The 13176-nt window shown below is 44.6% G+C and overlaps 1 protein-coding gene across 1 annotated transcript in view; it reads left to right on the top strand.

The window, feature by feature from the left end:
• Positions 1–13176, top strand: part of MXD4 (MAX dimerization protein 4) — a 47107-nt gene that overhangs the window by 12595 nt on the left and 21336 nt on the right. Inside the window, exon 4 of the mRNA XM_009882539.1 lies at positions 6518–6547. Within this exon, the coding sequence (XP_009880841.1) occupies positions 6518–6547 (30 nt within the window). The remainder of the gene's footprint in view (positions 1–6517; positions 6548–13176) is intronic.

Genomic DNA, 13176 nt, shown 5'->3' with positions numbered 1-13176 from the left:
GAGGAGGAGAAAAACTGTCAAGATGTGAGGAAGCCTGGTGTGCTGTACCCTTCTTCTTTGTTCTGTATTTTCTCCCCCATGTTGCCTGCCTGCGGGGGATGAAGAGCGTACCCTGTGTAGAACAGGGGTGCTGACTGGCCGGCTGTGGGCTGGGAGACCGGGCAGGGATGGATTACAGCTGCCTTGTTGCTCAGCGGGGACATCTCCTTTCTCTGCCAAGGTGGTGGTGATGTTCATGTAAGAAACCCTATCTTGAGACCTCCGTCCTCTTGTTGAAGGCTGGCGAGGCCCAGACCTGCAGGAGAAGAAGGGGGAGGAAAGCTGCCCGCCCTTTGGACAGGATGCTCAGGTCTGGGCTGAAAGCTTGCCAGCCTCTCGACTGCGACTAAGTGAGAAGTAATTTTGACAGGTTTGGATTCATGCGGGGAAAAATACCAGCAGAATTACATTTAATTAACCAAAATCTGTAAGCTTTCTGTCCACCCCAGGAATTTAATGTTTTTTGCTTTGTCCACTGATAGCTTTGGATCAAAATTGGAAGTGGTCATTAGCAGTTTGTTGCTAAACAATATTCTCAGGGTTATTGGTACCAATCAGACACAATTTTTAGCCATTTATTTTTCACTTTGACATTAAAATTACTTGATTTTTATGTGTTTTCTTCTCACTCAGTTTCCTATGGTGTACCCTTTCCCATGTCACACAAACCAAACTGCTTTGTTTTCTCTGTCTTTCCGGTTTGCCGTTTGTACCGTGTCCTCAGCTGAGATTCAGACTTTTTCCCCTCCAGTAGTTTTGACCAAAATCCTCTGGCAAATGAAGCTGGTTTCTTGTTTTGCAGAGAGGACGGAAGATAGGAGAAAGGCACAAGATTGACTTGGGGGGGGGCAGTAAACCTAGGTCACATCTTCTTGTTACACTAATACCTATCAGGTGCTTGACCACAGTGTAATAAATGTTTCCTCTTTACAGAGGAGTGGCTGTAGTTCCTAAAGCAGTGCCATACAGTTTAATAATTCTTGTTAATGTGTAGTTGGAATTAAAGAATAGGCATAAACCAAACAGCTGGATTTAGTGCAGTTGTGCCTTGGGAATGTTAATAACATACTCAGAAGTCCCCCCTGAGCTTGCCGTTTGATCCATGGAACTGGAGAGGTGTGATGTGTGTGTGGTGTGCCGAGGAGGAATACAATGCAAAATCTGAAATTTGGTGACGTTTGCTCACGAGGCAGGACGCGATGATAAAAAAAACACGCTAGCCTGCAGATGACCGGGCTTTCCTGTGGCCTGGCTGTAATGGCACCCACCAGGCGTGGGGTGGCTTGAGCTGTGCGTGGGTGTGAGGTGCATGTCCGCCCAGGCACGGGGGAGCTCGGGCAGCCGTTTCGACATGAAAGGGTCAGAAATAAGGTAAAAGGAAAACTAAAAATCTTCGTGTTAGATGCCAGTCTACTGAGGTCACGGTTAAATCTGCTTGCAGAGCAAGGAATAGGACGTCGGTGGTGCCCTGTGTTTGGCCTGTTAATTTAGGAGCTGGTTTATTGAAGGAGGGGGAGCAAAACAAATGCCGGTTTATAAATATATTTTCTGTATCTATTAATTAATATTTTTGCTCATGTCTTATATAAATAGACTTGTACTTTGTGCTGTGTTCTGGTGAAGGGTTATATCTAGAAGAAGATGAAAGCTGCATTGGTGTTTCAAATAAAAACAGAGCTTAATGTCCGAATTCCTCTGTTAATGTTGGCTCATGGTGAGGGTCAACCTGTGGGCCGTGGAGCAAGCCCCTTGCTCTGTGCAGATGTTATTCTGTGCCCACACAAAGCAGCTTAGGGAGCACAGCCTGATTTTTATTTTATTTTTCCTTAATTTTTTTTGTTTTTTTTTTTTTTGGTGGGAGGCTGAGAATAAAGCACTGCAAACCAGACTGTGCAGACACAGCTCCTCTGCTTTTTTTGACTTGCTTGCTGAATTTGGTAGATCCCTCCTGGTTTGCTTTCCTAAAGCTGGTGGCAGAGGGACAGCTATTGACACCACCACGCTTGTTTTTAGGACTGTTGCATTTTAGTCCCGGTACAATAGATCTCACCAACTGGTCTGTCACCCCTGAGGAGCTGCAGTAGGTCCGCGATGCCTGGGAGTTGCAGTGTTCGTGCAATTGAGGAAAACAAATTACCACCTTATTAGAAGAGTGTTTGGACCTCACCACTGCAGACATGTGGCAGCACAAACTTGAATGAGGTACTGGAGCCAGAGCTCTGCACTGAGGCTGTGCCAGTATGCCTGGTTCCCGGATCCCAGCTGAATCTGCAGGGCCGGTTAAATTTTGCTATGAGGAGAATGCAAAAGTAATTTCTAGTGGATTAATTCCATACAGGCTGCTTCTTCGACAGGCTGTAAGTGATGTGTCCAGTTTAAAACAAATGGAAAAAAACCCAGTGACCCAGGAGCAGTGAATGCTGGGCAGGACGTGTGCGTACGCGCAGGTTCATTGCTGCACCACTCCTCATCTCGGGCGATTTGGGTGGTGGGCTGTAATATTTTCATGTGCGTCCCATGGCAGGTTATGTGTGCAGACAGGAAATTCCCTGGAAGCGAATCGGGATCTTTCCAGCCTTAAGCTCTGTCTCAGTCACATCCAGACAAGACTGCAGGTCTATGAACTGCGTGCTCTTGCGCACCAGCACGCTTGGGAGTGGGAATCAGATGCAGACACTTAGCATGTAGCACCTTGTAAAACTTCTTGCTCTGTTTGTTCTTACTCTTTTGGCTTGAACAAAAGGTGAAGTGCAGGCAACGTAGTTTGCACATGGCCCTCCAAGTGCCCTGCGACCTTCCGTGGAGTTGTGTCCTCTGCACATGGGTTGTACAACACCCTGCCAGCCCTGCCTGCACCAGAAGGCCCTGGTGTGGGCAAGGCTCTTGCCACCGTTTTAAGCATTTCGTAAACTAGCCTGCTGTGCTCCCTATAACGCTTCAAAGTGCATTGGCAACTGGTAGCCTATCAGTGACTCGCCGCCTGGACCTGGCTTTCATTGGCATTGGGAAGAAGTTTCAACAGCATTGCTGACGTGTCCCTGCTTTTATCAGGAGCTGGTGCTGGTTTCCTTCCAACAAGATGCAGTGTCTGGTGGGGCAAACGGATGGAGGAGTAAGGGAAGCTGATTTAGTAACCAAACAGGCAGAGCGTCACGTGTATGGTGAAATCTCAGCTCAGTACACACGTGGGCAGTTCCTGGTGGCTTACCTGTAAACTGGTAGAAAGTTGGGGGGAAGGGGAGGCTCGTCTTTTCTGGGTTAGTCTTATCATCTCAATTAGCACCCATCCTAATTGTGATGAATGTAGCATCAACCACACGCTCAAATACAAGTACCTAGGATCCTTGTTTACGGGAGGGAGGGTGGTGGAAGGGGACAGCGTTAGGGACTTGCTATTGGAAGTGGCACAGCATCTTGCAAACTAACAGCTGCATTTACTTGTTTCCTTCTCCTTCTTTCAAGTCTTCTTTTGACAATTTATTCTTAAAGAAAATTTAACTACCACTTCATAGCTTGTGAACTGCTTGGCATTTGCTAAAGGGATATTAGGGCTGTCTCAGGGCAACAATGTAGTCTAAGCAGCACCATTGCTGATCTCCTTCTGAATCTGTGATTTTGCGGATGATATTTTTTTATTGTTGGCTTTTTCTCTTTATTTTTATCTGAACCTTTTTATTGACACCTTTCCTTCATCATGGCTATCCTCAACTCCCCCAAGTTTTACCTGGAGAACAGAACCTAACATACTGAACTTAAGCTAAACACCAAAAGTCTTCCTTCTCTTGCAACCATTTTTGAAGGGCTCCGCCAGATCATTTGTCTGAAAACCACAGCTGTACATCTGTCTTTTCCATATAAATATAGATACATCTTTTTAGTCCTGGCCTGTACCTTATCTTTTACTGAAGTAATAAAAGGCTCTGTTTTAAAATGGAGGTAGTGCTTGGGCTGCTGGTTTGTGTGTAGACCCACTCTTATGGGTTTTTTCCTTGCCTCAGGTTGCGTGAAGAGCAGGAGAAGATGGGTATTCTTGCAATACGCTGTGCTGTAGACAGTGAAGGAGAGAATAAACAATATTTAGAGAAAGTGAAAACAAACCCAACAACAAACTAAACCATCATGCTTGCAATAGGGTATTTAGCCTGTTCTGTAGGTGGAGCAACTGTCAGGTAAATGTCAAAACTCTCAGTTTTGGTTCCTGGATAGGGCCTGATAGTTGAGGCATTAGTCAGCCTTCCTGCACCTCCTGAAGTGTGTGGCTGGTGGCCGTGTTTGCACACATCGATGAGGTTTCTGCATCCCAAAGAGCTCTGCAAAGAGGCAGGCGTTCGCCGCCGCTCTGGTAGCTGGCATAACCAGGGCAGGCAGCTGTGTCCCTCCGGAGCTGCTCCAGAGCTGGTCTGGCTGGAGACATCCCAGGCAAACACCAGGGTCACCCTTCATGAGCCAGAGGTGCCTTGTAGGTGGACTGCACGCAGAAGGACCTCTGGGTGCTCGCTGTATCCTCTCTTAACCCAGCAAAATACTTTGTGCAGGCCGAATTTCTTGGCCAGTGGTTCTCCTGTGGGTGCAGTGGTCACCACGCATGCTCACCAGAGCTCTGCTACAGCAGGCAGGTGGGAATTGGCTAGTTACAGTGATCATGTTCATCTCGTGTATAATTGTCAAAAATGTCAGGGAGGTCCTGCCATAGGGCTGAGTCTAGGCCAGCCTGTATTTCCTCTCTCTTCCAGAGCTCCCTGCAAACAGTGTCTTTGTGCCTTTGACAGGCCGGTTGGGGGTGTTTGGGGAGAGTGGTTCCTCCTGAACTTAGATTTTCTGTGTGTTTTTGTAAAGGTTGGTGGGTTTGCCATAGTGTTTGTCACTTTTCATGGAGAAAAGGTTTGAGTTATCTCTGTGTGTGTGTAGGAGTAGAAAATAAAAACAATATTCTCTTATTATGGTCACATGGCAAAGGCAGTAAATCACCAGCAAGCCCAGCCCACCTTGACCTATTAATGTAACATAGAATATGTGTAAAACAGTTTCAGTGTTGCTGCATTGGTCAGGAGCATGGCACAGTAGGAACACATACATTACCTGATTGTGGCTCACTTGATGCCAGAAGTTAAAAAGAATTAAATTCACAGGCTCTTCAGAAACATTTGCCAGGTAATGGTTGACATAGCTGATGTCTTGGTAACAATACTGGGATGCTTTCCAGGGAAAATGGATTAACATCAGCGCTGAACTTTGTACGCATTTGAGTTTTCTTCTACCTGCAGAGAGGCAGGATCAGGAGCTGCGCTGGGCTGAAATAAATTGCTTGTGGATTTGTTCGTTGGTTATTTCTTTGTGTGAGCTTTGCTTTCTCCCCCCCCCCGTGGCTGGAGAGATGCTTTCGTCATCAGTAACACCTAGGTATGCCGCAGCAACCAGCTGCGTGTGCGGGGATAGGCAGAACGGCTTGCCACTGGGCAGGTCGTGTGTTTGTGCAGGAAGAATTTCTCACCCTGGGATGTCTCTGCTCACTCGATGGACTGTGCACGTACACCTCCATGATGCCCAGATGCAGGCAGTGGTTACAGCGTGTTACAGGACAGCTGCTTTGATGCAATCTGCCAGCTGTAAAAGCTACCACTACCTCTGTATCTTTTGATCCTTGCATACTGGTGATGTTTTCAGTTGGACAAAACTAAAGGTCTAGGAAGTTGCTGTTTTTGAAGTGGTGACAATAACTTCATTTTAAGAATACTTCTAATCTAAGCTGTGCAAATAAATAAGATTAATATTTCCAGCAGAATCAATTAACAAAAGAATCTCCAAGAAGTTAGGGCTGCCTTCTAAAGGAAAAAACCTGAGGCATCAGTTGTGGGGGGAGAAAAAATAATCTCAAATCATAGTAGATTGGAAGAGAATAGCATACTGATGTGGTCAGTTGCAGGGACTGTGATTTTATTACTGTTTTTCGGTTTGTAAGAATGAGAATAATTAAGAGAATGCCTCTTTTTTTTTGCCGTTAAGATGTCAACAGCAATAGCAGTGGTTAGCTTCTGATTTTTCTTTCTGCTTCTCCGTGGGCTTGAAAACTGGCTTTTTGGGTGCTTTTTACTCTTACCTGCTGCCATTTAGATCTTCTAACACTTTCTGCCCCCTCATAATTTTTCTTCACAGATAAAAATCTTGTGGGCTGTTTTTATTACTAACCGGCTCATTTTTTTTATGTCCAATTCTGTCTCTGAATCTATTGAATGTTAATAAATGCAAATTTATTATAATTCCCCCCCAAACCCACGGTTTACTCATGGAAATTAAGTTGATATCTTGAAGTATCTAAGGGATGTAAAAGTGAAGCAATTTAACAGTGAAGCTGTTTCATAATCCATGTAAATACATGTTTTGGAGAGCTCTTCTGCAACTTACGCAGTTGTTGGCTTTTAAATATCCTAAATCTTGGTATCTATACTTTTCTCTAATATTTCTTTTTTCTTTTTAATAGGTCATCACACAATGAACTAGAAAAACATAGGTAAGTCTTGACAAAAAAGCAAGTTAAAAGATGTATGGCTGACATTAGAATTACCATTTTTATTGAAGAATATTTTGTTGAAATTGTTCTGATTCTGCACTGAATTGTTTATTAAGTTGGGTTTTTTTCATCAACTAATATCTAATAGGTATAATATTATTTGGCTTTTTTTCTCTTTTTTGGTATGCTATTTTTGAAACACCCTTGATAATTAGCTTTAGACTGATTAATGCTGTAACTGGTTAACCATACTGTTACTAATAAAGAATCTGATTACAGCAACTGTTTGCTAGAGGTGTTAAATGCTATAAGTACATGCAAAGTAATTTGTGATTAAGGTGCATGATTTTCGGGGGACAATATGTCACACGGGGTTATTCTATGTTGTTTTTTTTTTTTAAAGTATGCCTAAAGTGCAGTTAATTTTCATCTTGCATGTAAGTACCTACAGATACGTTTTTCCCCTCCGTCTGCTTCCTTGCTGGTATGTGTCCTGTCCAAAGAGCTGTGCGTGGGCTAGAAATCAGCAACTCCTGAGCTGCAGCCCTGGTTCTGTGTATCCAGCGCTGTGAAAAGCTGTACTTACTTACCAAGGACGTTCATTAGATCCTGAAGACCCGATTTTTAAAGAATTCATGTTTGCACAGTTTTGGAGGCAGTGTTTACCGTGTATTGTATCTTGTCAGAGTTTGTTTGCAGATGGGTTTTTTAGCCGTAGGAAGTCTCCTGGGGTCTGAAAGGTGCATGCAGAGAGCCGCTGGGTGCAAAAGGTGCCCATCTTCGCATTGGCTTTCGGTTCCCCGGCTGAGCAGCGCCGTGGCACCCTCGCTGCAGGATCGCTGCCTTTCACTTATCATTCAGGCAGCAGGACAGACTCTCTTTCGGGTAGTTTTTTTTGTTCTTTTTCATGTAGCTTGTGGTCTTTCAGGTTTCATGCATCCAGAGAAAGCGAAAGGTGTATGCGTGAATATGACTTAAAATCTCTTTGCATGCTTCTAAATACGTGAAACGTGGTTGATGGCACAACAAGATTGAACTCACAGGGTTGGGTTTTTTTGTGTGTTGTTCTGTGGCCGCAGTTATGTAGCAGCTAGACCATCACTTCCCTTGCATGCCTACATGCTTTCCTGTAGTTTAATTGTAATATGAGTAAACTATAGCCCTGCCTAATAGCCACGTGGTCATCCTAGAGATGAGAGGAACTGGGGAAGGCTCAAGCTCACAAACGCAGGCTTGGGCTGCAGAATGCAGTGCATTGGCTAAGGCAGTGAAATCAGCTGGCAGAAGTTCTGCCGACGGGAGTCTTCAGGAAAATAACTTAATGCAAAATTCTGTCCTTTGGTCACACTTATTTAAGAAAAAAAATAAAAATCTTTGGCCTCAACTGTGCTTCTTTCTCACTCATTTTTTTCCATCCTCTTTCCAGATACTCTCTTACATTTCTTCCTTTTCCCCTGCTCCATCATTATGGACTTGTCATCATCTAAACTGCATATTCCTATTTTCTTTTTTCTTCCAGCCATTTTTATATCCTGAGCATGGAGTTGCCTCTTCTTCCCCCTGCTCTGCCTTAACATGTTTAAGCAGCACAGTAAATGAGGCACAGCAGCATTTACAGCAGATGCAGGGACAGAAGAAGGATCTATTAATTGTTCAATCTCTGTTCTCACTTTCGGTTCTGTGTTGTATCTTTGTAGTAGCTGGACCATATAGTGTTTGCCTTGCTAGCTTTTCTTTTTCTACCATCTCAAGGTCAAAATAGGTAAACTGCAAGGTATGTCTTGTGATTATACAACCAGTATTTGTAACCACTGCTGCTTGCTGTACCTCCTACAGTTACACTATACTTGAAGCCAGATTTTATTATTCCTGGCGAGAACCTGCAAATTAGTGCAAGATCCTTGTGTGTGCAAACAGGTGTTCACAAAAGCAGATCAGGTATGCACAATTGTAGTTACCTAACGTATTGGTGCGAAGGACTCTTGTAATTTTGATTTATTTTTTTTTTTAGCCCCCTCCTCTAGCACTGTGGGTGTATGAGCTGATAATACTGACCATACTGGTTTTCACTGTTTTTACTAAAATGGCATTCAAATCCATTGAGCGTCTTGTAAAGTTTAATGCAAGATTCACAGCCACAGTGAGTCCCCGTAGCAGCTGGTCCTTGTAGCAGAGCCCGTCCTCTTCCCCCGGCACAGCCCTGCCCTGCTGGCTTTGGAGCACTGGATGTTGATTTTGGAGGTGTCTCCTCTCCAGGACCAGCGCCTTTGACTCACCGCTGCCATGATGCTTCTGGCTGAGACACACTTGGTTATCTCACAGGGGCCTGTCAAGGAGGGAGAGAGGAGATGGTTGCCTCATATCCTCCTCCTCGCCCAGTCCCTCACGTGGTGTCTGTGGGCTGGACCGAGCGCTGGAGGGCAGGGAAATGGCTTCCTCATTTACAGGGCCTTTGGTTGCCGGATGAGGGTGGCCAGAGCTGCCATGAACCAGAAAGCCGCAGTAGCCGTGTAGTGGTACATGGTGCTGTTCAGGTTCTGCATTGGTGCTGCACATAAGAGGTTTTATCTCTGGTTTTGACGTCAGTGGGAATGACAGTGGTTGATCTCTCTCTGTGTGTGCAGACTCGGAGGTTTGGCACCACTACTTTAATTTGCACTTTCTGCTGCTGGGTCTCTTTTCTGTATGCTCTTGAGGGGATGCTCGAAGGAAGACAAATGCAAGCAGAGACATAATTCCAACAAAAAACTCTTTGTTACATGATAGAATTCAGACTACAATTATGGTAAAGTGTTTGTTATTAATTCATAAAATTCCTTTTTCTCTGCTTTAAGTCTCCCTAGAACACCCGGCTCAGAACTGCGTGTGTTCATTATAGTGAAACCGTAAGGACTCATCCCTCTAATGGCAGTCCTGTTTTGGTGCTCTGTGATTAAGGTTTGCATCTCAGAGCCATGAAATGGGAAACCCCCTAAATAAAAAGGAGGAAGGCAGGAAATCTTCTATCCTGAGGACAGATGAGGTTCTAGAAGATACTTTAATAGTTACAGATAGTCAACCAGAACGGCACACAGGTGTAACTAGTTCCTAATGGCAAATACATACATGTGTATTCAGATATATATTTTTTGTTATTGTTTCCAGCCAGAGCGTTGTATCAGTAGGCTTTCACAGACCGATGTAAATACCAAGTACATTGGCAATCAAGACTTTTTCTAAGGCAGTTTTTAAATTGACCTAGCCTGACAGCTGTACAGAGGAATTAACCTTTCAACCCAAGATTCCGTAAGACACAGCATAATCTCAGTTATTTGCATCAGTTTTACTATTTCTGCATTATAATGTAAAACCCAAGGTATATCCATCCACCTGAAGATTGTACTGAGATCTTCACGCTGCTCTGTGAAGGCAGTGAGTCATCTGCCCTCTGCTATTCATGTGTGGACTTGTTCCCCCAGCTTGCGCAGGGCTGCAGGAGGAAGCAACACCTCCTGCCGTGGTCCATCCTTTCTTGTCGAGAGCAGATGGAGTCCTGATGAGGGATACCAGGACCGACCCATCAGGGCTGCTTCGGTGAGAAAGTCATTTCACTCCTGCCTGCCTGTGAGGAGCTCTGCTGCAGGAGTTGTTCAAGATTTTGTGGTTTCTATGGCCAAGTCTTTGAAAACAGCTTGTGAAACTGAATGATCTTAAAGAACAGCTTTTAAGAATTAGTGGGGAAATTAATGAAAGTGTGCCTTGAAATTGGCAAGCCACATGCTGCTGTCCCCAAGCTGGCACTGTGTGAGCTGAACGAGTGCCTTGGCTGGGTGACCATGGTATGGCTTGATCTAGATGGACGGTTATCTCCCGCTTCTGCCAAACCGTTTGTATTATTCTCTGTGGGGGGGTTGTTGGGTTTTCTTTTTTTCCTCAAGAAGGAGGGAAGGGGCAGATCAGCAGGGGTAGAAGTTGCCCCGCCTGCATTCCACAAAACAGTAAACTCCTGGCAAGCAGTGGGAGCATAATTAGAAGAGGGAGCGGATTAATGCCTTTGGGCAGGACAGACCAGTGATCTTAAGCACGGCAGCGCTCAGCAGCGCAGCACCTGAGTTGCAAGTGCTCTCCTGCTTGGAGCAATCGGCAGATCCCGTCCCAGGTCCCTAGGCAAAATGCAATGTCCCTAGTTTGACAAAAGCTGGCGAGCTGAGCCGGGCGGAGGTAAAAACCAGGCATGGCTGTTGGGAGAGGTGTGCTCTAGGGTCATTCCTTGCTTTCCTATGGAAGTTGCTCTGAGAAGAAGTGCACAAGTGTTTAGCTCAGTCACTGTGTGCTGGGTGGGACAGGGAGCAGTTGTCTCTTGTTCAGGGCTCACTATTTTTTGTTGCAGTGAGCTGAGACTGCTGTGGAGACAGCTTGGATCAGCTGAGTGGGACAGCCCTGTGTTTTCACAAGTGCAAGACCAGGATGGGGAATACATGAGACGCAGTGACTTGCAAAACCTTTTAGTAGAAGAAAACAAACCTTACCTTCTTCCCAAGTGAGCCTAATGGTTTGTGGTGCTGATCAGGTAGAGACGTGCAGAAGGCAATGTAGTCCTGAGTTTAGGGTAGTGCTTTGTCAGTTCTTTAAACCTAAAATCTTGCCAGAAAAAAGTATGAAGTAGATATCTGTATATACGTGCAGGTTTTGATGAAAAATATGTATTTTTTTTTATGGGAACGTTATGACGTACAATATTGCTGATAAAGTAAATAAATAGAGTAGGTGCCTCTGAAGTTAAGTTCTAATAGTCAGTTTTCTCATAAAAGAAATGCAGATGAGCTTGCCAGGAGGACAGTTATGTTCATTGGTACATTAATTTCACCCACCATGGTTACTTGGATTTTAAAGTTTGTTTAAGCTGAGAGAGCGCATAGATGGATGTCTTGAAATTCTGTCTGTGGTTCTTCATGTTACTAAATTGCAGGGTTAATGAAAAGCATGTAATCGCCAGTTGCTGATAAACTTGGAAGTTTTGAAGCAGAACTGAAAGGTCATTGAAATAACAGCATACCAAAACAATGCTTAATGTTTATTTTTATTGTGGGCTGCCTTTTCAAAATTGCAAATTACCACTGCAGTTAGTACTATTATGCAACATAAAGATATAACTGCATTGACCCATCACATCGAATGGCTACAGCGCAGCCACAACCTGAGGAAATCCCCTAACTGGTTGCTGGAGGTAAAGTGCTTCCAGGGAAGGATCACCCAGTATGTGTCTTGCTGCTGTACTTCCATCATGAGTTTAACCCAGTCTGGTTGCACGCTGCTGCTGCTGCTGCTGGGTCCTGCTTCCTGTGGGTGCAGAAGGCAGGGGAGAAGGTTGCTTCTTCAGCCACTTCATTTTCCTGACCCAGCTCACTGTCACAGGTACACCCAAATGCCTGCACAGGGAGAGGGTGGGATCGCTTCTTTGAGTGACGGTATTAATTTACAGTGCAGAATAGTACAGTTCACTTCTTTGTCAGTTTAATATTTCTCCTAAGCATCCAGTTTTGGCTGCTGTTGCCTAGAGAGTGTGGCACTGGATGGGTCTCACTGACCTGGTACAGATCTCATTGTTATAATGGGTCTATAAAAACCGCTGCCATTTCTAGGACATGTCCAGATGATACATAAACCATCTAGATGACGTGGCTGCTACATTAGTGGTGGGAACCACCTAGTCTTACTAGCAGAACTTGACCTCTGTATTATATCTGTTTCTTCTGGTTTTCTCATCAAGTAAGGAACTTTTTACACCCATCTGGTTGGTGTGAAGTGGTTCACTGCAGTTCAAGTGAAGTGCAATAAACATACCTTTGCACAGCTGAAGCAATGTAATGTCTTAAGAGTCCGACTTGCCTTTGTGAGAAGACAGCGACCATGGTTTAGGCATCAGCTCCCTCCCCACCCCCAGCTACTACTGTCTCTGAGGACGCCAGCTCCAGTGGTCAGGTGAACGGGGTTGCCTCAGCCAATGCAAGGCCCAACCTCAGCTCAAACCCCCTTTTATCTGTCATTTAACCTCAGGTTTCAAACAGAGGGACAAAGTACATAGTGGCGTTTGTGTCTTAAATTGCTGTAATAAGCTTGTTGGGTTTTTTTGTGGAGCTTGTTTAGCAAAGTCTGTAAAGAACTGGACCCACAGAACTGAAAATTTAATCCTGTGCTTTTGTTGAAATGTCCCATGTTTCTGAGCCTGATGAATCTATGGAATTGAAGAAATTAGAAGGTTTAAAGCTTTGCAGTGAAATGCTATTCTTTTCCTCACCTTTTCCCCGCATCTAGGCAGTCAGCAAATGTCCGGACCTGGGGCTTGTCCTGTACTACATGCTGCAGGAAGATCGTATAAATGCCTGTGCATTGAACTGCTGTCTTTTCAGTGCACACCGCAGCTCACCTGACTATGCACTCCCAACAAAAGTGTGTTTCCACCTAGACTGCTGATTTGGAAAGGAGGGGTATATTAAGCAGATGAAGCTTGGAAGTTAATCTGCTCAGGAAGTTATATTCCAGGTGTTAGAGATGTACACATCCTAGTGCTTTGGACAAAGCTTTTATTCAGCAATGAAAAACGGACTAAGATACAGTCTTGATGAAACTGTAATGTCCTTTTTCCTGCT

This window comes from Charadrius vociferus, unplaced genomic scaffold (genome assembly GCF_000708025.1).
Source record: "Charadrius vociferus isolate BGI_N301 unplaced genomic scaffold, ASM70802v2 scaffold213, whole genome shotgun sequence".
NCBI lineage: Eukaryota > Metazoa > Chordata > Aves > Charadriiformes > Charadriidae > Charadrius > Charadrius vociferus.
This window is presented reverse-complemented; position numbering and strand designations above follow the sequence as displayed.